This window comes from Leptopilina boulardi, unplaced genomic scaffold (genome assembly GCF_019393585.1).
Source record: "Leptopilina boulardi isolate dan_hultmark-lab unplaced genomic scaffold, ZJU_Lbou_2.1 LbouV2_55, whole genome shotgun sequence".
Lineage (NCBI taxonomy): Eukaryota > Metazoa > Arthropoda > Insecta > Hymenoptera > Figitidae > Leptopilina > Leptopilina boulardi.
The window spans coordinates 1732065-1759103 of record NW_026138000.1 but is presented as its reverse complement, the minus strand read 5'-3'; the positions used below and the strand labels follow the sequence as shown (position 1 = coordinate 1759103).

The window sequence follows — 27039 nt, the reverse complement described above, 5'->3', positions numbered from 1 at the left end:
CAAAAAAAAAATATCCACGATAGTAAATTTGTAAACGAAAGAAAAAAAATATTGTTTCAAATTTTGACCAATAGAGGTGATGAAGTCACTTTTCTGACTTTTCTATTATAACCAGAGAAAATTTCCTTCAAAGCCTGTGTGTGAGTTAATTTCCTTTTTATAGTCTGGTGTTTATCATAAATATTTATCATTTGAAAATTGAATTTACTAGTGAAAAATATATATTTTTCTAACTCTAGTGTTAAATAATAAATAAAACAATTTAAAGTACCGTTTTTTCTCTTCAATTTCCAAATGTAATTTCCATTAATTGTCGAAAAAAAAAATAAGTTTTATTATAAAATCGTCAATTTAGTTCATTCGTAGAGTTTTTAAAACTCCAACAACAACAACAAAAAAAAAGAGAGGTAAGTTATTTCTACTATTAATTAATTTTGTTTCTAATGGAAAATGAAAAAATTTTTTTTTGAGGTTAGGTTTCTGACGCCGCTATATATATACATATATATATATATAATCTTTTGTTTCTCAATTATAAAATTATAATCGCAGTAATAATAATAATTAAAAATAGAATAGAGAAATAGAAAAATATTTAGCGAGAAAAAAGGAAAAATGAAATTATTTGTAATTTAGAGAGATAAAATAGTGGGGAATTTAAAACATATTGGAAAAAAAGAAAAACATTAATTTAATGGTTAAAGAGGAATGAGGAAAAGAATTTTGTTTTTTTTTTTTAAATAAATAGGATGGGAAGCAGTGGTCAACTTTATAGCCTCTCGTGGGGTGAATTTGGTTCATCCTTAACCTCTGCTGTACAAATTCTACGAGGTCATGGAGATTTAGTCGATGTTACTTTAGCAGCAGGAGGACGAAGTTTTCAAGCTCATAAAATTGTTCTTTCGGCTGCAAGTCCATTTCTTCTTGATTTGTTAAAGGTATTAATTAATATTCAAAATTTAATTAGAAAATTAAAATTTAAAACGAAAAAATTAATTTTCTTTTTTTTATTTTTTTTTTGTATTATTATTTTTTTAAATTCAAAACATTAAAACAACTTTTTTTTTAAAACAAAAAAATTCTTCTGAAATTATTTTCTAAATTCAATTGTTTTTAAATTAAAGGAATTTTTCAAAACTTTTTCTTTTAAAAATGCGATTTCATAAAATAGAAATAAAAATTAATTAATTTAACAAAATAACTAGGATTTTTTTTTAATACAAAATTTATTTATTTATTTATTGAAACAAAATGTAGCTTTTTCAAAATTTAATTATTTCGAAAATTTTTAATCTAAAAACTCTGTGTAGTTAATTATTATTATTATTATTATTATTATTATTATTATTATTTTCAATTATTTTAAAACTTGAAAATTCAATTATTTAAAACATTTTTCAATTAAAAATTCTCTAAAATTCAATTATTCTTTTTTTTAAATTTCTCATTAAAAATTCTTTCGACAAATTTAATTATTTAATTGAATTTAGTAATTAATAATTCTTCTGAAATTCAATTATTTATTTATTTTAATATATATATATATATATATATATTTAAAATTTATAAATGAAAAATTGATTGAATTGAATAATTGAAAAATTATTTAAAATATTTTTCAATTATTATTTAATTAAAAATTCGTCTGAAATTATTTTCTAAATTCAATTATTTTTAAAATTCTCTTTGTTTTTAAATTAAAGAATTTTAGGAATTTTTCAACTTATTCTTTTAAAAATGGCTTTTTTTTATAAAATAGAAATAAAAATTAATTAATTAATACCTATGATTTTTTTTTTATTACAAAATTTATTTATTGAAACAAAATGTAGCTCATTCAAAATTTGATTATTTTGAAAATTTTTAATTTAAAAAGTCTGTCTAATTTATTATTATTATTATTATTATTATTATTATTTGCAATAATTTGAATTGAAAAAAAATTCGATAATTAAATTATTTAAAACATTTTTCAATTAAAAATTCTCTAAAATTTAATTTTTTTTTTAAATTTAAATCTAGAAAGTCTGTGTAAATAATTATTTTCAATAATTTCAATGAAATTCTTTGAAAATTGAATTATTTTAAAATTTTTATTCTAAAAATTCTCCATAAAAAATTATTTTCAATAATTTTTAAAAAATTCTTGGAAAATTAAATTATTTTCAATAACTTCAATTAAATTCTTGGAAAATTCAATTATTTAACAATTTTCAATTTAAAAATTCTCCATAGTTAATTATTTTCAAAAAAATTTTTTAAGAAATTCTTTGAAAATTAAATTATTTAAAACATTTTTCTATTAAAAATTTTCTACAAATTCAATTATTTTCAAAATAATATGAAATTCAATTATTTTTTTAAAATTTCTCATTAAAAATTCTTTCGACAAATTTAATTATTTAATTCAATTTTAGTAATTAATCATTATTATTCTGAAATTCAATTATTTATTTATTTAAATGTATATTTAAAATTTAAAAATGAAAAATTGATTGAATTGAATAATTGAAAAATTATTTAAAATATTTTTCAATTATTATTTAATTAAAAATTTGTTTGAAATTATTTTCTAAATTCAATTATTTTTAAATAAAAGAATTGTAGGAATTTTACAACTTTTTCTTTTAAAAATGAGATTTATTTTATAAAATAGAAATAAAAATTATTTAATTTAACAAAATACCTATGAATTTTTTTTTTTAGTAGAAAATTTATTTATTTATTGAAACAAAATGTAGCTCTTTGAAGATTTTATTATTTCGAAAATTTTGAATTTAAAAATTCTGTGTAGTTAATTATTATTATTATTATTATTATTATTATTATTATTATTATTATTATTATTATTATTTTCAATAATTTTAATTGAAAAAAATTCGAAAATTCAATTATTTAAAAACTTTTTTCAATTAAAAATTCTCTAAAATTCATTTTTTTTTTAAATTTAAATCTAGAAAGTCTATGTAAATAATTATTTTCAACAATTAAAATTAAATTCTTTGAAAATTGAATTATTTTAAAATTTTTATTTTAAAAATTCTCCATATTTAATTATTTTCAATAATTTTTTAAGAAATTCTTGAAAAATTAAATTATTTAAAACATTTTCAATTAAATTCTTTGAAAATTCAATTATTTAATAATTTTTATTTTAAAAATTCTCTAAAATTCAATGATTTTTTTTTTTTTTTTAAATTTCTCATTAAAAATTCTTTCGACAAATTTAATTATTTAATTCAATTTTAGTAATTAATAATTCTTCTGAAATTCAATTATTTTTTTATTTAAATATATAAATTGAATATTTATAAATGCAAAAATTGTTTAAATGAAAACTCTTAAACATTAAACACTTCTGAAATTCAATTATTTTTAAAAATTAGCCAATAAATTTTTTTTTTTAAATTAAATAATTAATTTTTAATAATATTTTGATTCAATTTGTTTCAATAAAAATTATATATTTTTTCGACAATTTTTTTTCGAAATCATAAATCTCAATAAACAAAGAATGCAAAGAAAAATATGAAAATAATTTTTTTTTTTTTGTAGGATACACAGTGTGAACATCCGGTAGTAATGTTAGCGGGAATTGGTGCCGAGGATTTGGAGACTATTTTGGAATTTGTTTATCGAGGTGAAGTCAGAGTGGAACCTTCAAAATTGCCTTCTCTGCTACAAGCAGCCAATTGTCTAAATATTCATGGACTAACACCACCAACGATAGTACCTGAAGTAATTTTCTCTATTTTATTATTTATTGTAAAAAATAACTCACTTTTAAAAAAGGTATTTCGGTTTTTTTTTTTCTTTTAGTTTACTATTTTTTATAAAATAAATTATTTAATAATAATAATTTTATATGGAAAATTTATAATAATCTTTTAAATAAAATAAATAATAAATTATTTATACTTTAAGAAAAAAAAAAGAGGGAGAAACTTTTCTAATTTGTTTTTTTAACTAAAATTTTTTAGAAAGTGGAGGAAAAAGCACCTTCAACAACAACAGTTACTGGTGAAACGTCAAAAGAAGCAACGTCTTCTGTTTCAAGTAGAAAACGAAGAAAAAAAAGAAAGACCACATCAACATCAGCGGAAAAATTAAGAAAAATTGAAACCACCGAAAGAGAAATGAGGTATTTGGAACGTGCCAACAATAGAAATATGGAATTAAATCGCAAGAATGAAGAAACCGAAGATGGTAATAATTTAATTATTTTTTTTTGTATCCAAGTTCTTTTCAATTCTTTTTATTGCCGTTTTATTTCTTATTTGATAATAATAATTATTATTTTTATTATTATTAAATTATTTTATTGTAATTTTATTTTTAATTTTTTTAAATTTTATAATTTTTTTTTTATTTTAGTTATTTACTATTTTATTTTATTTACAATTTTTTTTTATTGTAATTATTTTTTTGTATTATTATTATTACTATTATTATTATTATTATTATTATTATTATTATATTATTGCTATTATCATTATTTTTCTCAATTTGCTTTTATTTTCTGCAAGTCAGAAATTAAAATTTTCCTTTTCATTCTTTATTTTTCAGGTAAAAGCAAATTTTTATTTTCAGGTAAATGCAAATTTTCTTTCTACTTTGCAATGTGTTTCGTCTTCTATATAAATGTTGAGAAAAAAAAAATTGTTAATACAGGGTTGCCATGAGTCAGGGAAAATCAGAGAAAAGTCAGGGAATTTTTTTTTTTTTTTTTGAAAACTACTGGTAAAATATAAAAATTCTACTAAAATTGTAATTTTTTTTTCTTTAATTTTCAATTTAAGTGAAATAAATAAATTAATTTGGAGACGTATAAGTATTCTCAACATTTAATTTAAAAAGAATTTTTATGTCGTCAAATGTTAAATTATCAAATTTTTATTTAGTAAAATTATATAAAGCAAATTTTCTACTACATTGAATTTCAAATTAATACAATTTCAAATTTAACGGAATTTATGTCAAGAAAAATTGAGTAAGGAACAATTTTTTTTTTTTTTTTTGAACAGAATTGTTATTTTAGTAAATTTTGATTTATGAAAATAATTACTTAACAGAATATTGTCATTGAATAAATCTCCAATTAAGAGAATTTCTATTTAACAAAATTTTTAATTAACTTTTTTTATTAAAGAAAATTTTAATTCCAACTAATTATTTTATTTAACACAATTCTCTTTTAAGAAAAATTCTACTAAGTTCTTTTTTTTTTTTTGAAAATTTTACATAATAAAAAATCAACTTTATAAAAAATTTTGCTAAATAGAAATTCGATAATTTAATATTTGACGCCGTAAAAAATTTCATAAGTTAAATGTGGATATTAGGATTAAATAATAAATTTCAATTAAAAAAATCAACTAAAATTCAATTATTTTCAAACAAATTCATTTTAAATCCAACTAAAATTCAATTATTTTCAAAATTTTCAATCTAATACCAAACAAAATTCAATTATTTTCCAAAATGTTAATAGAAATTGAATTATTTTCAAAATTGTTAAATCAAAAATTAACAAAAATTAAATTATTTTCTAAAATGTCAATTGAAATTCAATTATTTTCAAAATTTTCCATACAAAATTAACTAAAATTCAATTATTTTCCAAAATTTTCAATTCACAATAAACTACAATTCAATTATTATCCAAATTTCACTTGAAATTCATTTGTTTTAAAATTTTTCAATTGATATTCAATTATTTTCAAAATTTTCAATTCAAAATGAACTGAAATTAAATTATTTTCAATTCAAAATCAACTGAAAATAAATTATTTTCAAAAATTTCAATTCAAAATCAGGTAAAATTCAATTATTTTCTAAAATTTTCAATTGATATTCAATTATTTTCATAATTTTCTATTCAAAATCAATATTAAAATTCAATTATTTTCAAAAATTCAATTCAAAATCAACTGAAATTCAATTATTTTAAAAATTTCAATTGAATTTTATTTATTTTAAAAATTTTCAATTGAATTTTATTTGTTTTAAAAATTTTCAATTGCTAATCAATTTTTTTCAATATTTTCAACTAAAAATCAACTGAAATTCAATTATTTTTAAATTTTTAAATTATTTTCAAAAATTTCAATTGAAATTTATTTTTTTTAAAAATTTTCAATTGATATCCAGTTATTTTCATAATTTTTTATCCAAAATCAATATTAAAATTAAATTATTTACGAAAATTTCAATGCAAAATAAATTGAAATTCAATTAATTTCAAAAATTCCAACTCAAAAACAAATAAAATTCAATTATTTTGTAAAATTTCAATTCAAAATCAACTAAAATTCAATTATTTTCAAAATTTTCATTTATTTTCCAAAATTTCAATTGAAATACATTTGTTTTAAAAATTTTCAATTAAAAATCAATGTTAAAATTCAATTATTTTTAAAAATTCAATTCAAAATCAGGTAAAATTAAATTATTTTAAAAAATTTCATTTCAAAATCAGGTAAAATTCAATTATTTTCAATTCCAAATTAACTAAAACTCAATTATTTTCCCAAAATTTGAAATTTCAAATCAATTAAAATTCAATTTTGAAAAATTTCAATTCTAAATCAACTGAAATTCAATTATTTTTAAAAATTTCAACTTAAAATCAACTAAAATTCAATTATTTTGTAAAATTTTAATTCAAAATCAACTGAAATTAAATTATTTTCAATTCTAAATCAACTGAAATTCAATTATTTTAAAAATTTTCAATTATTTTCCAAAATTTTTTAATTGAAATTTATTTGTTTTAAAAATTTTCAATTAATATTCAATTATTTTCAAAATTTTCAATCCAAAATCACCTAAAATTCAATTATTTTCCAAAATTACAACTTAAAATCAACTACAATTCAATTATTTTCGAAAATTTTAATTTAAAAGCTTCTAAAATTTAATTATTTCTAAAATAATTCCCATTTTAAATTTTTTGAAATTTAATAATTACAATTATAACTCTCCTGAAATTCAATTTATTTTTAATTTATTCTTTTTTTTTCCAAACATAAATGTCGTTAAATTGAAATTATATTAATTTAAAATTTTAAAAACTATAAGAAAATTATAAGAGTTTTGCTAAATAGAAATTAAATCGAATTTTAGTTAAATGTAAATTGAAAATTTTGTATAATATAAATTCCACTTTATACAATTTTCAAAAATAGAAATTCCGATAATTTAATATTCGACGCCGTGAAAAATGTTTATAAGTTAAATGCGGGTTATTAGCATTAAAATAATAAATTATTCGTATTAATGAATAATTTACTTTATTTGCAGTTGAAACCGCTAAAATAAAATTCAAATAATTTTTGATTTATATTAAAAAACCAAATATTTCACTGAAAAAAAATTAATTGTTATCCAAGTTTAAAAAAATCATTTATTCAATAAATAGTAGTAAATAATTATTTACTTAATGAATATATTTTCACATGCTTAATAATTGAGTGTGAAGGACAACTTTTTAATTTACATTTGCTTGGGGAAAAAAGTAAAAAAAATTTTTTTTTAAACTAATATAGTTACTTTAATTTAAAAAAAAAAAAAAATTCCAGAAAATTTAAGAAATTTCCTGACTTTTCCTGACCGTTAGACACCCTGTAATTGATTTTGCAAACAATTCCGCGGAATTTGTTTTAAATCATTGAAAATAATTGATTTTGCAAACAATTCCGCGGAATTTATTTTAAATCATTGAAAATAATTGATTTTGCAAAACAATTCAAATTAATATCGTTTTTTTAATAATTCAATTTTTAAAAAGTAAAAAGAGTACAATTCGAGGCCTGTTATTGAAAATCTCTTGAAATATTTTTTTCATTTAGGCACGGTGCGCCAGAAGGTGGTTTAAATAAAAATGAATTGGCACTTAAAAATACTTTTTGATTATGATTCTTAGATGAATAAAAAACATTTCTCAATAGTTTTTAAAATCAGTTTACGTGCCCGATTTAAATAAAATTTAGTTTTTATATAAAAAAAAAACAGTGTTTTATGGGGAATCAGAATTTATTTAATCTAATAAATACTGTAATAAATCATAAAATAATTACTTATTTTCAATTTTACATATAAATAATTTTATTGCTGTAGTGTTTGTGTCCAATTTAAAAAAATTAAATTATAATGTTAAAAGAACGATTTTAAGAGTGACAAAATTTATTTAAGAGAGTCGAATGATCTCTGAAATTTTTTGGCAAGAAGAGACCTTTAATTATTATCGTTCTATAAAAATGGCACTAAACGTGAAAATGATAAACATTAATTTTAAAATACTTTCTTCTCGAAAGATGGACACTTTTTACAAAATCAGCCAAAATCCTCATCTTATAAATTTTCATAAATCCTAAAGATTATACGAATCCATACACAAAAACACGATTGCAAAACGAAAAGTAATATAATGAGGGGTTCATTACCTCCTGTCGCCGTCAGATGGCAGCAGCATGCAGTGCGCACAAAGTCGCAGCTGTTATGAGATTACTTTTCTACTTTTTGTTTTGCAACCATGTTTTTCTATGGATTCGTACAGTCTTTTGGATTTAGGAAATTTATAAGATGAAGGATTTTGACTGATTTTGCTAAAAAGTGTTCGTGTTTCGAGAAAAAAAGTATTTTAAAATCAATACTATTTCACGTTCAGAGCGATAATTACAAGCTCTCTATTCTTTGCCAAAGAATTTCAGATACCGTTCGACACTCTTTAAATATAAAAACGAAACAAGAAAATAACTTCATTTTTAATAAATTTATATGAACCCAAATCTAAAACATCTATTATCTATACGCATAAAAGTAATACATTAAATAAATTCTGGTTCCTCATAAAATTACATATAATAATCGTGAATATCTTTCGTTCATTCTGTACACACCTGAAGTTAGTATTTGTTATAGGTCTTTTCTTTTTTAAATGTGTTGTTTGACATTATTTTGTGTTGGTTAAAATTTTTCAATGTTTTGACATTATCATTTGTGCGGTCGTATTTTAATTATTAAAAAATTATAAAATTGTTAGAATCGTGCAAAAAAATTGTGAGAAAAATTGATTCGATTGCTGTTAGAGTAAGCTGCATAAGTTGATAATTTTATCAAATTTCAAAATTTTTTTAAATCGAAAATTTTCTTGAATAATTTCTGAAAAATTTTTCGACAGATAATCAAAAAAAAAAAAAATCAAGAAATATATTTTTTTTATTTGATAAAAGCAGCTAGAGATCCTTATCTTATATAAATTTTCATAAATCCTAAAGATTATACGAATCCATACACAAAAACACGATTGCAAAACGAAAAGTAATATAATGAGGGGTTTATTACCTCCTGTCGCCGTCAGATAGCAGCAGCATGCAGGGCGCACAAAGTCGCAGCTGTTATTAGATTACTTTTCTACTATTTTTAAGTGCCAATTCATTTTTTATTTAAACCTCCTTCTGGCGCACCCGTGTAGGATAAGGAAAAAAATCAAAATTTTTAACTAGAAATCGGGGGAAAAAAAAAAATAATTGTGTCAACCCTGTAATTATATTTCTTGTTTTTGTCTCTCCTCTTTAATCTCGTTTCTATAAAAAAAAAAATGACAATTTTTATTTCTCTTTTTTTCAGGTATGGATCATCGTGGTCCATCGCCATCACTTGTTCGTCCCGTGCCAATGAGTGAAAATCTTCATCATGAATCTACCTCCGATTCAGAACCACCTCTACTACATACATTAATGCCAATGCAACCATATTCACCGCTTCATATTCCACAATTTCCCGCATCATTGGGCATTGGTTATCCGCCATTGTCTTGCGTTTCACAAAATCAAAGTTTAATTGCAGCTGCAGCGGCTGCTGCGGCCGCAGCAGCATCATCTGGTAAAATACGTGGCGCCTCCGATTGTCCTGGTGTTTGTCCATTATGTGGTGCAACATTACGTCAAGCAAGAAATTTACGTCGACATTTATTGTCATCTTGTAAATATAGATTAAATAGTTTCGCTGGTTTACGTAGTCATTCACCATCTGATTCAATGATGATTGAAGTTAAACCCGAAGTTGATGTCACAAATTATTCGGCGCACGATTCATTTAAATTAGAAGAAAACAGTAGTTGTGAGCAAATTATTTGTAAACCAAGTTTATTACCATCGCCTTCGACACATGTCTCTTCACATAATAGTAATGTTGTTTCATCGCCAAAAATAGCCAGATGAAAATGAATTTAATTTTAAATTTTATTATAAAAAAAAATTGTTTTTTTTTTTTTTTTTTTCATTGAAATTTCAACAATTTTCTCTAGAAATTATTAATTATTAATATTATTAAAATTATTATTTTTATTAGATATTATTATTATTATTTTTTGTATTATTATTTTTATTAATTTTTATAATTACTATTATTTTTCTTTTTTGTTTCTTTTTTTTTTTTTTTAATAATAATAATAATTTGTATAATTTTTTTATAATAATTATTAATATTATGACTATTTAAGTTTTCAAAGGCTTTATACAAATTTATTTTTACACTTCTGGTTAAGTGAATATTTTTAAAAATTAGAGAAAAAATCGTTTCGCTCAAAACACAGTTTTGTATTTTTAAAGAAAATTTAGTTAAATTTGTATATAGGGGGAAAGAAAAAAAATTTTTTTTTTCAAAATAGGAGCTGCTCTCTCTTCATTTTCTGCAATTGAAAAAAAAAAATTGTTTAAATTACTTTTAAATTGGTTTATTTGAAAATTCGTTGGCGGAAAGAAAACAAACTTTTTGCCCTGTAAAAAAAAAACACAACAATAAATTATCATTTTTTTTTTTTTAAAGTAGATTTAAAAAAATGGATTTTCTTTTTTTTTACAAATATAATTATCCTCTTAATAGATATGCTAAGCTGAATAATGTGCGACTCATAATTATATACGTAAGTCTCTGTAAATAGAAACAAAAATATAAAAGGCGGGGGAAATTTTGTGAAAAAAAAAAATTTTTTTAAAGGGAAAATATTAAAAGAAACAAAAAAGAAAAAAATTATTTATAATTATTTATTTGAATGCCGTTTTTTTGTTCAGATAAATAAAAATAAATAACAAAAATTAAAATTTGAAATAAAAAGGGAAAAAATATTTAAAGAAACAAAAACCGGGGTAAAAAAAAAGGGAAAATTTTTTCAAATTGTGTAAATTTTTTCATATAATGAAAATTTGTATTTCTCTCATGTAATGAGAAAAAAAAAAAAATTCTCGAGACTAGGGAAAAAATAGTTTTTATCAAAAGAGAAGAAGAAAAAAAAAACAAAGGACGAAATAGCAAAAGTTTTAAGTGGAAATATATTATATATGTGACGTTCCATGAGGAAAGGGACCTTAGCTGCAATAGACGCATTTTCCAGAAAAGGTATTTAAAGTAGAGCGTCCCTGATTGGTTGAGACCCTCCATCGAAAATCAGCCCCACCACCTTACTACTACATCGTTCCTACAGCTCACGCTTACGACAAGTATACTAGTGTAGAAGTGGTGGGGATGGTTTCTGTAGTCCGTGCTGGAACGCGATTAACATGGTCATGATTAATGCTTTATAACAAAAAAACTAAATAGAAAAGTACAATTTTTAACTTTTGTATCTGAAAGAGCAACTCAAGATCTATCGACTGATATCAAAAACTCAATTTTCATTTTTTTGCAGCTAAGGTCCCTTTTTTCATGGAACGTCACATATATATATTTAAAAAAAAAGGAAAAATTGTCATATAATCAGATTAATTTCTTCGCTATAAGGATCCACGTGATTGCGAATAAATGGCCATGTTTTTGGGGATATTCTCTCGAGTTCGCCACGAAGAAGATTTACAAGATTATCTAAATATTGCAATTCTTGTATTTCTCTACGTAAATTAATTGCATCTTCCAGTAAAATATTTATTTTCCACTCGTCATTCTGCAAAAAAAAAAAAAAAAAAAAGAAAAAAAATTAAATTTTCAAGGCTTTTTTTTTTTTAATTCGAATCAAATTTGAATAAAAGAATTTTTATTCAAATCAAATTTAAATAGTGAAACAATTTTTTTTTTTTATTTCAAAAAAATTTGAATAATTAATTTTTTTTGCTCCAACCAAACTTGAAAAAAAAAATTTATTTTATTCGAATCCATATTTTATTAAAAAATTATTTTCCGTAACAATTATTTGAAATAATAAAAATTTGTTTTTTTATTCGATGCAAAATTTTAATAAAAAATTGTTTTCTATTTGAACCAAATTTTAATAAAAATTTGTTTTTTTATTCGAACCAAATTTTAATAAAAATTTGTTTTTTATTCGAAGCAAATTTGAATAAAAAAAAAAAAAATTGCGCTAAACAATTTTTTTTTAAAATTTAAACAACAAAATTTTTGTTTAGAGCAAATAATTTTTTTCCTCTCTGGGTAATTTTATTAATTTTTTTTTCTTTTTTTTTAATGTGCTTCCTTTGTTGAAAACATAATCTATCTAATAAAAACAAGAAAAAAAAGTTCCCATATATATATATATAAATAGGCTATAAAAGAAAAAAAATTTTTTTACATAATTTTACAATGTCCCAATTATTACGAAATGAAGAAGAAAAAAATATCGTTTTCTTTTTTTTTTTCTATAATTATATATATTATTTCTGATGTATTTGGAAAAATTGCTTTTCCCGTTGACGGCAGTTGTAAATAATTTTCAAATAAATCAAAATTTTTACAAAAAAACAAATGTTGTACATACTTTTTTATTTATTTATTTATTTTTTTTGTTTTTAATTATTTTTTTCCAAAACTAAGTATTAGTTTCGAAAAATAGTAAATTTTGGAAAAATAAATAAATTATAACAATTAGTTTCAAAGAAGCAAATTTTGAATAAATAAATAAATTGTTACCAAATTGATTCAAAAAAAGCAAAATTTTGAAAAAAAAAATTATAAAAAATAGTTTCAAAAGAAGCAAAATTTTGGAAAAATAAATAAACAACCAATAAATAAATTGTAACAAATTTAAAAAAAAAAATCAAATTTCAATAGCAAGCAATTTTGGCAAAAAATTTGTAATAAATAATTTCAAAAATGGAAAAAATTGTTTTAAAAGAAGCAAAATTTTTGCAAAAATAAATATATATAAAATAAATAGGTCAATAAATTGTAACAAATTGTTCCAATAAAATAAAATTTTTGAAAAATAATTATGAAATAAATAAATTGTAACACAAATTGTTTCAAAAGAAGGAAAAATTTTTGAAAAAAATTGTTTTTACAAATAAAACGATAAATTCAAACCTGAAAATCCTCTTTTAATGTTTCAATATTTTTTTGCATATCTCCATTGTTATTTTCAAGTTTTTTTATTTTTGATTGTATTTCAGATAAATTTTCCGAATCGTCCAATAAAATTGTTGAAATCTCAGATGATTCTATTTCATAATCGTCAATGTCTTCTTCATTTGAACTCCCTTTCAGATTCTTTATATAAATTAATTAAAATAAATAAATAAATAAAATAATAATTATTATTTATAAAATAATTATTATTTCAAATTGATTCAAAAAAAAAAAAAAAATAATTAAAATATTAATTATTTTCAAAAAGTTTATTAATAAAAATAATTATTATTTCCAAAAAATTTATTATTTAAAATAATAAATTATTTCCAAAAAAATTTATTATTTAAAAGTATTTTTTCAAGAAATATTTATTATTTAAAATAATAATTTAGAAAAAAATAAATAATATTTAAATAATTGTTTCAAAAATAAATTATTTAAAATAATAATAAAAAAAATAAATAATTAATATTAAAATAATTGTTTCAAAAAAAAATTATTATTCAAAATAATAATAAAAAATAAAAATCTCTTTGTTTTTCTACCTCGACTCTTGGAAGTGCTTTCGTCGGTTCACTGCAAGTATCTAAACTCCAACCTGGGCTTTGAATTCCAGAAGTGTTCTCCTCTTCAGAAGATGAGAACTTGCGGTTCCTCTGCTTTTCTTCTGAAAGCGTCTTAAGTTCCTTGAAATTTGATATTAAACTGGAAAAGCTGCCCTTTAACATCGATTATAATTGCTTTTGAGAAATTATTTTTAATTAACAAATAAACAAAAAAAGAAAATTCATTTTCAAAATAATTGTTAATCTAATTTTCCTAGTTTCTTTTAATAAAAAAAAAAAAAAACCGTTACCAAATAATTTTTTTTTAAATTTATAAAATTATCATAAAATTAATTAATTGAAAAAAATATTATTTAATTAGATAACTATTATTAATTAATTTAGTAAAAATTATTATTATATTTACTATAATAATAATAATAATAATAATAATAATAATAATAATAATAATAATTAATTATTAATTATTAATTAATTAATTATTATTATTATTATTTCAATAATTTTTTTTTATCATTTTTGCTCAAGTTGATTTTTAATTACTTTATTTATTTATTATAATAAAAATTATTAGATATATTTATTGATTTTAATTTTTTTTTTTTTAATGTAAAATAAAAATTTGTTAATTTATTATTTTATATACCTCTTTAGATTGACTTTTTATATCTTGAAAATCGATATATCGTTTCATATGAAAATAATTGGAATAATTTATTGCCATTATATTGGGACATAAAAGTTTTTGTAAATTTATTCCACCTGAAAAAAAATAATTTTTTTATTATTAAAATATAAATTCTCATTTTGTAAATTAGGAAACTTTTCTTTTTCAAATTATTTTTTTTTTTCCAAGAAAAATAAAATTATTATTTTTCATATATAATTTGATAAAATAAATTATATAATAGAATTTTTATTATCAATAATAATTAACAAAAATTAAAATAAAATTAATAATAGAAATTAAACATATGTTAAATTATATATTTTTATAATAAATTTAATTATTAATTTTTTTTTCCAGAATAAACATTATTAATAAAATTCGATTAGAAAAAAATTTTTTTCACAATTTTTTAATTTATTTTTAAAATATATCCATTAAATGTAAAATGTAAGAAGAGAGAAAAAAAAAATGGGGAAAATGAAAAACGTACCAATTTTATGGGGATCGATAAGTTCACTCAATTTCCTTTGTCTGAACTTTGAAGAGTGAATACAGGCAGATTGAAAAGGTGGAGAAAGAATTTTATATTCTTTGGATTTCACTAATCTTTCTGGAGTATAGGAAAATCCAAGAGATTTTCTAAAGTCATTTTCAATAAAATTTTCCCTTTCATCTTGAATTTTATCAAAATCGACGTTTAATGTCAATTCCATTTTCTCAATTTTTCCCTTATTTTCATTATTTTCACTACTATTTCTCTGACTTCCATTATTTGGAATTAATTTTTTTTTTAAAGAAATTATTAAATCATCATCATCATCATTTAAATTAAAATCTTCTAAATTCTTTAAATTATCATTATCATTTTCTATTTCTAGAGAATTTGAAAATGAATGAAAATTGGAATTTTGTGAATTTTTTTTCAATTGTGATGAAATTATATTATTTTCACATTCATTCATTATCCACCATCCAAATTCATTTTTATTATTAATTTTTTCATTATCATTTGTCTCGTTTGTATTGCAATACATTTTTCGATGGTAATCTGAAAATTAAAAAATTTTTTTTTAATTAATTTAATTGAAATAAATAAAAAAAAAGGGAAAATAAAAAAAAAAAGAAAACAAAATAAATAAAAAAATACATAAAAATAACAATAAAATAAATTTAAATATTATTTAAAAGAAAAAAAATTAAAAATAAATTTTAAAAAATTGAAATATTAATTAACGTAGGTAAATAAAAAAAAATGAATTGAAATATTAATTAAAAATAAAAATATTAAAAAGTAACAAAAAATTAATTAAAAAAAAAATGAAAATTGTAAATATTAATTAAAATAAATAAACAAAAATAATAATAGAAAATAAAAAATAATTGTAAATTAATCTCCTTTTTTTTAATTTTAATAACAATAATTTTATTAATAAATTATTTGAAGAAAAAGAATATTAAATCAAAATTTATGTTTTTTTTTCTTATTGAAAAATTATTAATCGTACCTTTCAAACCACAAAGTAGGTTAAACACCTTGGCACATTTAATAAATAAAGCTTCTCGAAGCACTTTTGCTCAATGAAATTTTTATTTCTTAGTGTAAAATTGATTTTTTTTTCAATTTAAAAAATTTTTTTTTTACATTTTTAAAACAATTATTTCCTTTTTTTTTTTAAATTTATTTACAAAATATCGAGTATTTAATGCATAAGCGATATTAAAAAAAAAAAAAAATTATTGTCCTCTTATTTCATTTAACTGCAATTGATAGACTGAAGTCTTCTTCGATTGTTCAACGAAGACCTAATCAGTCATCGTTGTCATAGAAACGCTAATTAAATAAAAAAAAAAAAAAAAAGAAAAAAAAGCTTTTCTTTTATATCTCCAATTTATTATTGTAAGAATTAGGCAAAATATTTTTTTTTTAAATTTATCGATCTATTATTAATTCAAGATCAATAATTTTTATTATTTTTTTTTATTTATTGTTTTTATTACTCATTTATTTATTATTTATTATTTTTTGTACTATTTATTTATTATTTATTTTAATACAATTTGTTTAATTTTTTTTTTATATTTTATTTATCGATCTATAATCAATTCAGATCAATAATTTTTATTATTTATTTTTTATTTATTATTTTTGTACACTATTTTTTTTTTTTATTTGTACCAAAGAGTTTATTATTTATTATTTTTTTAATAACTATTTATTTATTACCATTTATTTAATATTTATTATTATTTTTTGTACTATATTTATTTATTATTTATTTAATACTATTTGTTTATTATTTTTTTATATTATTTATTTATTTATTATTTCTAATACTATTTGTTTATTATATTTATGCTATTTGTTTATTATTTTTACTATTTTCTATTTATTTAGTTATTTATTTATTTTCACTATTTATTTATTATTAATTATACATCAAGTTACGCTCTTGTAATATATTGAAAAATTTCTACATCCACCGGGATTCGAACCCATCTAACTTGTTTAAGAACTACACAAATACAATGCTTTAGCACACTCGGCTAAATTATTCTTATTATTTTTTTTAAACACCGTATATTTATTTTATTTTTGTATTTTTAATAAAATAATTATTTTCTTATCAAAATTTGTATTATTATTGTTATTATTATTATTATTATAAAAATTTATTATTAAATATTTTTATTATAATATATTTAATAAAAAGTAATATAATACTATTATGATTATAAATAATAAACAAATAAATTATAAAATCTGTTTAGATTAACAACAATTTAAAGATAAGTTGCTATAAATATGTGAAAAAAGATAAGAAGGCATTTAATAAAAAAAGAAAAATACTGAATTTTATATTATTATATAAATATTATATAATATTTACAAATAAAAAAACAAATACGAGAAATAAAAATAAAAAATTAGAAATTATAAATAAATAAAAAAAAAAATAATAAAATAAGCGCGAGTTAAAAATAAAAAAAAAATAATAAAGAATAATAAATAAAATACTAAATATATAAATATTATATATTATTATATTGTAATTAAAAAAAATTCCAATTATTTTTCTTATAAAATAATATAATTATAATTTTATTATAATATATAATATTATTATAATCTACAATTATAATATTATTTTATATCATTTTTATATTATTTTTATTAGTTTTTATTATAATTTTTATTATAATTTTTAATTTAATTAAACGATTAATTTTTTTTATACAACATTAATTATTTAAATTAAGTGTAAAATAATAAAAAAAAAATAATATTATTTGAAATTGGAAAAGTAGATTTTTTTTCCCCTATAAAGAATTCGCGAAGATAAAAAATGCTCTCTCTCTCTCAGTGTCCAATATCGCGAAAAAAAATCACTATCGCGATTCAACTTGACGTATTACTTGCATCGATATCAAAAGAGAAGGGACATTGGAGGGAATTTGTTCATTGGAGCAGACATTGCAAATCGTAGGAGAAAAATCACTAGTACCAAAAAAAAAAAAAATAAAAAATAAAAAAAAAAAATAAAAAAAGAAATGAATAAAAAAAAATTGGAATGATTTACACTCAATGATAATACCCCCAAGTCTATGGTACGGTCGACTGGCGAATGACGCATCCACGCGTTTTACCCGATAACCGAGAGGGGACCATCAACTGTCCCGAGTGGATAAAGTTTATGTAAATCAACATTGTATATATATATATATATATACAATTCCGCAGAGAAAATACAATTTCTCTAAAAATAAATAGAAAATCAATTCATTTATATGGAAAATAAGTTTTTTTTTCTTATAATATTAAAAAAAAAAAATTATTTATATATTTAACTATTTTTATTTATTTTTGTTTATTAATTTTTATTTAATTATTATTATTTATCTATATTTATTTATTTATGTATTTTTTTTGAAATTATTTTTTATAACTATTTTTATTTATTTTTTTGTATTATAATTTTTATTTAATTATTATTATTTAACAATATTTATTTATTTATTTTTATTTATTTATTTATGTATTTTTTTAAATCTATTTTTATATATTTATTTTGTTTTAAAATTATTTTTATGCACTTTTTTTTTTTTAATTATTTTAATGTATTTATTTTTATTTTTTATTTAGTTATTTATTTACTGATTTGTATTTATTTATTTTTTATTTACTTGTTTTTATTTAATTTACAGTATAGAAGTATTTTTTTTTTTTAGTTTAAATATTTGTTTTTCCTACTTTCAAAAATAAATATTTTTTTGGTTAGTAATATTTAATATTGAAATAAAATTAAATGTAGTTAAGGTAGCTGTGTGGTCAGAGTACGTGACTCGCGTTCTAAGGGTCCTGGGTTCGATTCCCCGTGCGGACGAGATTTTTAAAAAATAAACTTTTAAAGTTTAAAAAAAATAATAATAATTACATAATTCTAAACAATTTATCAAGATAAAAAATTAAATAATAATGATATAATAATAAATAAATTACAAAGGAAAAAATTGCATAATAATGAAATAATACAATAATAAATAAATTATAAAATAAAATATTAAGTAAATAATAATAAATAAAAATTATAAAATAAAAAGTAAAATAATTAAATAATAATAAATAGGTTTTAGATTCTTGTAAATTCTTGGCAGACCTTGTCCAAATACTAAAAAAATACTAAAAAATAGTAAAAATACTAAAAAATAGTAAAAATACTAAAAATACTAAAAAATAGTAAAAACACAAAAAAAATACTAAATAAAATACTACAAAAAATACCAAAAAAATACTAAAATAATAAATAAATTATAAAATAAAATAATAAGTAAATAATAATAAATAAAAATTATAAAATAACTTATAATTTGTTTATTTGTTCAAGGATCTCATTATCCATACAAAGGAGTTTGTTACATAATAATACAAACACAATCATACATTATACGTTTAAAATAACAAACAGAAAGCGAAATTAAATACATAAAATTTATCCCGTCTGACAATAGGCCCCTACTCAGGAAAAGTGGTGTCTAAAATCTCGTTAATATAGCATATTATTTTTTTGACTGACCTAGGATTTCTATCATTTATTAAATCTAACCAACTAGCTTTTACAGCGTCCTCGTCGTCCGCTAATACAAAAAACTTTTTTCTACAATCGGTCAGTGCCCTACATTTAATGAAAAGATGATATTCGTCGGATATTGGCTTTAGTTCTTCGCATTTACATCTTTGATTTTCGAGAAGTTTATAACATTTATTCTTAGTAATGATTCTTGTTTGGAATTTATTTAACATTCTAACTTGTGCGAAAACTTTCATCATCGACAATGGTAATCTCTCCTGCAATATAATTTATAAAATAAAATAATTAAATAATAATAAATAGATTATAATAAAAAAAAAAATAAATGGATCTATTAATAAAAAAAAAATAAATGGATTAATAAAAAAAATATAAACGGGACATTAATAAATAAAAAAAAAAATTAGAGAAACAATTTCGCCATAAAAATGAAAAAAAAAGTAAAATAAAAAAAAAATTGTGAAAAATGAAATGATGGAAGCCTGTTGGTAGCTGATGATCAAACAAGTTGAGAATTCTACTATTGTTGTGTGTCAGAGTCGATTTGTATAGACTATTTACGAGGTCATGATTGGTACTCATCAAAACGAGACAGTGCATTGTAAATATTCGCTTATTCTAATTCAACGTGTATTAATTGAATTGGACAGTTGACGTTTGCATTGAGCAAACTGTAATCGTTCAGATGTTCAAATATTCGATTTACCTTGATCATCCCTCCTCGTCACTTTCAATCATTCATCATTATTATTCAATTTATTAAACTTCATATTTTGTTTGCTAATAGTCTTTTCAAAAATTTCTCTATAAATATTTCTTTCAATTTTTTTTTTAATCCAATTATTTTTATTTATTAAATTTATTTTTTTTTTACATTCTGTTTATATTCTTATTATTATTTAATTTTTATTAATATTAATTAATTCTTCTTATTATTATTTATTATTTAGGTATTATTTATTATTTATTATTTAAGAATAAAAAATAAAATAAAAAATATAAAATAAAAAATATAATTAAAAAATATAATTAAAAAAAATAATAAAAAATAAAATAAAAATATTTAATACATTTAATATTGTTTAAAAAAAAATAATAAATATTGTGCTCTCTTCCACATCACCCAGGAGGTTGAACACTAGACGCGTTTTTTTAACGTGCATCCCCATTACACAAATTTTTTTTTCAATTTCAAATGAAAAAAAAAATTTTTAATTTTTTTTTAAATTTGGAAATGAAATTAAAATGTGCATTAGGCCTAACCACGACATACAGTAAAATTTATTATTAATAATAAATATATTTTGGGAGTGTTGCCAAAAAAAATTTATTTTTCGAAATAATTTTTACTGTGTGGAAGAAGACCTGTAAGAAAAAAAATTAAATTCATTATTAACAATCTGAAACAGAAAAAATTATTATTAGTAACCTGAAAAAAAATTTTTATTAGTAACCTGAAAAAAAAATTATTATTAATAACGTGAAACAGAAAAAAATTTTATTTACACACTAAAACAGAAAAATTGTTATTATTAGCAACATGTAATAGAATTAATTATTATTGATAGAAAAAATTATAAATTAAAAATTGAAACAGTACGAAAATTATTATTAGTAACATGAAAAAAAATTATTATTATTAATAATGTGAAACAGAAAAAAGTATTATTAGTAATTTGAAACAGAAAAATATTCATTATTAGTAATCTTAAAAATAAATTATTACTAATAATCTGAAACAGAAAAAAGTATTATTAGCAAGCTAAAACAGAAAAAATATTCATTATTAGTAACCTGTAATAAAAAAAAAATTTATTATTAATAACATGAAACAGAAAAATTTTTTATTAGTAACCTGAAACAGAAAAAAAATTCATTATTAGCAACCTGAAACAGAAAAAATTATTATTAGTAACCTGAAACAGAAAAAAAAATTTTTATTAGTAATCTGAAATGAAAAAAAAAAATTATTATTAATAACCTGAAACAGAAAAAAATTATTATTAGTAACCTGAAACAGAAAAAAATTATTATTAGTAACCTGAAACAGAAAAAAATTATTATTAGTAACCTGAAACAGAAAAAAAATTCATTATTAGCAACCTGAAACAGAAAAAATTATTATTAGTAACCTGAAACAGAAAAAAATTCATTATTAGCAACCTGAAACAGAAAAAATTATTATTAGTAACCTGAAACAGAAAAAAAATTCATTATTAATAACCTTAAAAAAAATAATTATTTTTATCAATAATCTGAAACAGAAAAAATTATTATTAGCGACCTGAAACAAAAAAAAATATTCATTATTAGTAACCTGAAATAAAAAAAAAATTCATTATTAATAACCTGAAACAGAAAAAAATTATTATTAGTAACCTGAAACAGAAAAAATTATTATTAGCGACCTGAAACAAAAAAAAATATTCATTATTAGTAACCTGAAATAAAAAAAAATTCATTATTAATAACCTGAAACAGAAAAAATTATTATTAGTGACCTGAAACAGAAAAAAAAATTTTTATTAGTAATCTGAAATAAAAAAAAAAAAATTATTATTAATAACCTGAAATAGAAAAAAATTATTATTAGTAACCTGAAACAGAAAAAATGATAATTAGTAAATCTGTAAGGAAAAAATTTTAATTAGTAAACCTGTAAGGAAAAAATATTAATTAGTAAACCTGTAAGGAAAAAAAGTTTGATTAGTAACAACCTAAAATGGGAAAAATTCATTAATTATTTAAAAAAAAAATTACAACATTTTTTTTTAAGTATATAAATAAATATTTTTCTCACCACGATGATTTTGCTGAAAGAAAAATTTAGTAACAGTACAAAAAAAATTTTTATTTTAAATTTATTTACACTTTTTATTTGGAAAAATATAAAGTTTATTTTTCCAAAAATAAAATTTGTAAATAAACTAAATTTCTTAAAAAATAAGTAGAAGATAGCGACACTTAAAAAAAAAAAAAAAAAATCATGCAAAATTATTAAAACTACAGACATTCACATCACAAAAAAGAAATTCCCTACCTATTTTTGTATTTAAAAATTTAATTTACTTCACACACATAAAAAAAATAATAACGACCTCCCTGGCTATATTTGAAAAAAACGCGAAAATCCTATAAAATTGACGAATATCACATTTTACATTCCGCCCAGGTGCAAAAAGACCTACACTAGGGATTACGTCCCGGGACGTATCCGACACCTGAGCTTAAAATCTCCCTTTCATTCCTTCTCTCCTTCTCTCACACACAACAAATTTTGGGGGGGGGGAATTTAATAAATAATTTTAAAAATTTCAAATTTTTCCAAACAAAATTAATTTAAATTTAATTTTTTAAATTTAATAGAATTTAAATTTAATTTTTTACTTTACTAAAATTTGAATTTAATTTTTTAATTAAATTTACTATTATTTCAATATTGAATTTTTTTAATTAATTTTTAATTTTCCACTTTAATATATATATATATATTTTTTTTTTGAATTTTTCCAAAACAAATTTTAATTTTATTATAATTTCAAAAATATATTTTAAATTATTAATAAATTATGTTTAACACAAAATTTTTTTTTTACAAATTTTAATTTTTAAAACATATTAAAAATTTACCAAAAAAAAGAAGAGGGGGAGGGGGGAATTACAAAAATATTAATAATCCTGAAATAAATAACAACAAAAAATTTTTAAATGTTGAAATAAAAAAAATTTCTACATTTAAAATTTTTTTTTGCTATTTGTGGTAATTAATTTTTAAAAATAAAAAAAATTATTTTTAAAATTCAAACATTTCAGGGTGTGCCGCTACGTTCAAAATAAAATTCACTTGCCGATCGCGGATTCCCTTCGACGGAGCGATGGCAGCATCGCCTCTTCTGGACCAGTCCCCCAGTGGCCCCTCTTCTATGCGGGGAGACCGGGGAACTATGCAGGGGCCATGCTTTCTCTGCATCCTCCTTCCTGTCCTTCAGTCTAAAAAAAAATGAAGAGAAAAAAAAATTTATTTAAAAATTCCCCAAAAAAATAGGCTCGTTAAAAAAAAAATTTTATTATAAAAAAATTATTGTATTTGAAATTTATTCGTACGGCCCTGGTCTTTTTATTTCTCAAGTCCGTTAGAGTTTTTTTGTTTAATATTTTTATTAATTATTTAAATGTTAATTATAACTAATTTTATATTTATAAATTTTTTATTTTTATTATTATTATTATTATTTTATTTTTAAAATATTTTTATTATATCATTATTATACAATTTTTCCTATTATTTACTATTTTTTATTGTTTAAAAATAAATAAAATGTATTTTTTATTATTATTATTATATAATTTGTTATATTTTTTATTATTTTTATTGTAAATTTTTTTAGGTTTGTTATAATTATTTTTAATATAAATTTTATTTATTATTTTAAATTATTGTTATTATAAATTATTTATATACCTATTTATAATTTTTTTTTACTATATTTATAATAAATATTTACTATATTCAAAAAAATTTATATAATTATAAAAAAAATATAATAAAAAAATATGTATACAATAAAAAATATATAAATTTTGATTATAATTATAATTGAATATTTATAAATTTTTATTTATTATTAGCATTTTTTTTTATTTTTATTCATAAATTATTTTTTTTAATATTATTATTATTATTGTATTATATTTTTTTAATATTATTATATTAATAAATATTATATTATATTATTATATTATTATTTATTAATATTTTCATTAATTATTAATTATCAAATACCGAAAATTAAAAAAGTTTTATATTTTTTTACTTATTATTAATAACATATTAAATATTTTTTAATTTTTATTATTATTATTATTATTATTACTATTTTATTATATTTTTTATATTATTATATTATTTATTAATATTTTCATTAATTATTAATTATCAAATACAGAAAAATAAAAAAAAAAATTTTATATTTTTTTTACTTATTATTAATAATATATTAAAATTTTTTAATTTTTTTTAAGAATTATACATTTTTATAAATAGTAATTATTATAATATTTTTTTTATCTTTTATTTATTATTATTATTTTTATTATTTTTATATTATAAATTTTTTTTTATTTTATTTGTTAAAAAAAATCATAGAAATATTTAAATAAAAATTTATAAAAATTATAATTATTAAATAAATAGCAAATAATTTCCACGTTTTATGTTTTTTATTTTCATATTTTATTGTATTTATTTTTTTTTTTAAATTATTTTATTATTATTATCATTTTAATATTATACATTTTTTTAAAATTTTTTATATTAATAAATATAAGAAAAATATAGGAACAAAAATTGGATAGAAAAAAGATAGAAAAAAAATAATAATAATAATAATAATAAAAATAATAATATATTATAAAAAAAATAAATAAAATCAAAATATATTTACCGGTGACACCCTTCGCCAATGCCCGATCTCCCTCCTGGAGCTGCACTCGAACGGTGTTTTCCAAAATGGGCACAAAAACAAAATACACTCGCGATTTAAAAAAAAAAAAAAAAAAATACGAACACTCCCAAACCACGTGTTTATTAACTCTCAAAAAAAAAAACCCACTATTTTTACATACGATCGCTGTTTTAAATTATATCAAACACTTCCGATATAGAAAATAAAAAATAATTTTTACTCAAATACGCATCACAAAAAAACAACAAACAAAAAATCATAACCTCTATAATTATAACTCGATCGCACGAACACTCCCGAAATCTAACCTTGAAAATAAAAATTTTGAGAATTTAATTAATTTCACAAACACGTGGTCTTTGCAATTGAGAATAATTTTCGATATAATTAAATCACAAGCAATGTCACTGATCAACGACGACACAAGAATGAATAATTTCCATCCCCTGTGGGTGAAAAAAAGAAAAAATCTCGACGATAGATGAATTTTAAGTCACGTGGGACATTTGGAAATTTAGAGACGCGGCGGTAAAGTGATTTTGAACATTTCAACCAATCACCAGAGAAGAAACTGGTGGTAATTGTGTGACAGAGACGGTGGACAAGTTAACTCTCTTTCTCTCTCACTCTTATTATTCAATTTTAATTTAATATTATATTTATTACTTTTATAGATAATAATTATAATTTATATAGATATATAATTATTTTGCCAAAGGAAAATTTTACTATAAGGAGAATATATAATATAATATAATATAATATATATATATAAAAAATCGAAATTTCTGAAATTTACCCCCACCACTTTTAATTACTGCCAGCAAAAGAAATGAGATACTCACGTCTACCAACCTTATAATTTCAAGTGGTGGGGGTAATTTTTTTTTTGTCCACAAAAAATATTTCTATTATAATTATAATGGCAATATTATATTAACATTATGTATAAATATATTTATAATAATAATAATAATAATAATAATAATAATAATAATATATTAATATTATTTTAAATATTAATAATTATAGTTATTATTTAATTATTATAATTATATTATTAGTATAATGTAATTATTATTTGTTAATAATTATTTAATATTTATTATTAATAATAATTAACTAATAATTATAAATTATTGAAATTATTAATTATTATAATTATAATAGATTATAATACTAAATTGTAATTGAGTAATAAGAGTGAGAGAGAAAGAAAGAAACTTGTCCACTCTCACTCTTTCTCGCAATTATCATAATTCACTTCCGGCCTCTAATATAATTGGTGGAAAATTTCAAAAATTTCTTTACCGCGTCAAATGTTACTAATATCACGTGACTTGATTTGCACATCACGTGACTTGAAGTTCGTCTATCGTCGATTTTTTTCATGGGGTTTTGGCGCGGTTATTTCTGTATGGCAATCTATCGGTGACATCGGAGGTTGAAAAAAAATGTCGAAAATATTATATATTATTATCATCGTGAAACAATATGTATATAATTGCCTAAATATCAAATTTCAATTGTTTTATTAATTATTAAAATAAGTGATTATAGATTTATAGCTTTCGGGAGTGCGTGAGTATATTTATATATTAAAATCGCGATCGAGTGAAATATAGGTTAGGAAATTTTTTCTCTTGAGTAAATTTTTTTTCGAGTGTTCGCAGTATACTTTAAAATCGCGTTTGTAATAAAAAATAAGGTTTTTTTTTAGAGGTTATGAATACGCAAAGTACGGGAAAAATTGTCGGAAATTTTTAAAATCGTGATGTGATTTTTTTTTTTTGTGCCATTTTCTGGAAATCATCGTTCGATCGCAGAGCTTCCGGGAAGGAGATCGGGCATAGGCGACGAGTGAGTCTTTTTTTATTTTATTATATTTTTATATATTTACATTTTTATCG

The 27039-nt window shown here is 19.3% G+C and overlaps 3 protein-coding genes across 4 annotated transcripts in view; 2 read left to right on the top strand and 1 right to left on the bottom strand.

The window, feature by feature from the left end:
• Window positions 1–110: 110 nt before the first annotated feature.
• On the top strand, window positions 111–10354 carry LOC127290156 (transcription factor GAGA-like). 2 transcript variants are annotated; one of them, XM_051318561.1, is made up of 6 exons: window positions 111–407; window positions 749–938; window positions 3556–3738; window positions 3981–4206; window positions 4567–4590; window positions 9631–10354. In XM_051318561.1, exons 2-6 carry the CDS (start codon window positions 750–752, stop codon window positions 10221–10223), a joined length of 1215 nt encoding a protein of 404 aa, XP_051174518.1. In that variant the 5' UTR covers window positions 111–407; window position 749; the 3' UTR covers window positions 10224–10354. The 2 variants fall into 2 exon arrangements, with proteins under 2 accessions (XP_051174518.1, XP_051174520.1); XM_051318563.1 differs by lacking the exon at window positions 4567–4590 and having other exon boundaries at window positions 112–407.
• Window positions 10355–11252: 898 nt separating this feature from the next.
• LOC127290157 (hybrid signal transduction histidine kinase D-like) lies at window positions 11253–16365 on the bottom strand. Its single transcript, XM_051318564.1, has 7 exons — window positions 16083–16365; window positions 15068–15625; window positions 14554–14669; window positions 13887–14060; window positions 13297–13479; window positions 11723–11941; window positions 11253–11344 (listed from the first exon to the last, which is right to left on the bottom strand). Exons 2-6 carry the CDS (start codon window positions 15609–15611, stop codon window positions 11750–11752), a joined length of 1209 nt encoding a protein of 402 aa, XP_051174521.1. The 5' UTR covers window positions 15612–15625; window positions 16083–16365; the 3' UTR covers window positions 11253–11344; window positions 11723–11749.
• A 10175-nt stretch (window positions 16366–26540) lies between these two features.
• LOC127290152 (uncharacterized) overlaps window positions 26541–27039 on the top strand; it is a 134070-nt gene continuing 133571 nt past the window's right edge. Inside the window, exon 1 of the transcript XR_007844264.1 lies at window positions 26541–26989. The gene's annotated coding sequence lies outside the window, so the exon portion shown is untranslated. The remainder of the gene's footprint in view (window positions 26990–27039) is intronic.

Excerpts from the sequence above, each read along its gene's own strand:
- LOC127290156 (XM_051318561.1), top strand. The coding sequence starts at position 750 with ATGGGAAGCAGTGGTCAACTTTATAGCCTCTCGTGGGGTGAATTTGGT. Across the intron at positions 3,739-3,980 it reads CACCAACGATAGTACCTGAA|AAAGTGGAGGAAAAAGCACC; the intron begins GTAATTTTCTCT and ends AAAATTTTTTAG. Across the intron at positions 4,207-4,566 it reads GAATGAAGAAACCGAAGATG|GTAAAAGCAAATTTTTATTT; the intron begins GTAATAATTTAA and ends TTTATTTTTCAG.
- LOC127290157 (XM_051318564.1), bottom strand. The coding sequence starts at position 15,611 with ATGTATTGCAATACAAACGAGACAAATGATAATGAAAAAATTAATAAT. Across the intron at positions 14,670-15,067 it reads TATCGATCCCCATAAAATTG|GTGGAATAAATTTACAAAAA; the intron begins GTACGTTTTTCA and ends ATTTTTTTTCAG. Across the intron at positions 14,061-14,553 it reads TAAAAAGTCAATCTAAAGAG|GGCAGCTTTTCCAGTTTAAT; the intron begins GTATATAAAATA and ends TCGATGTTAAAG.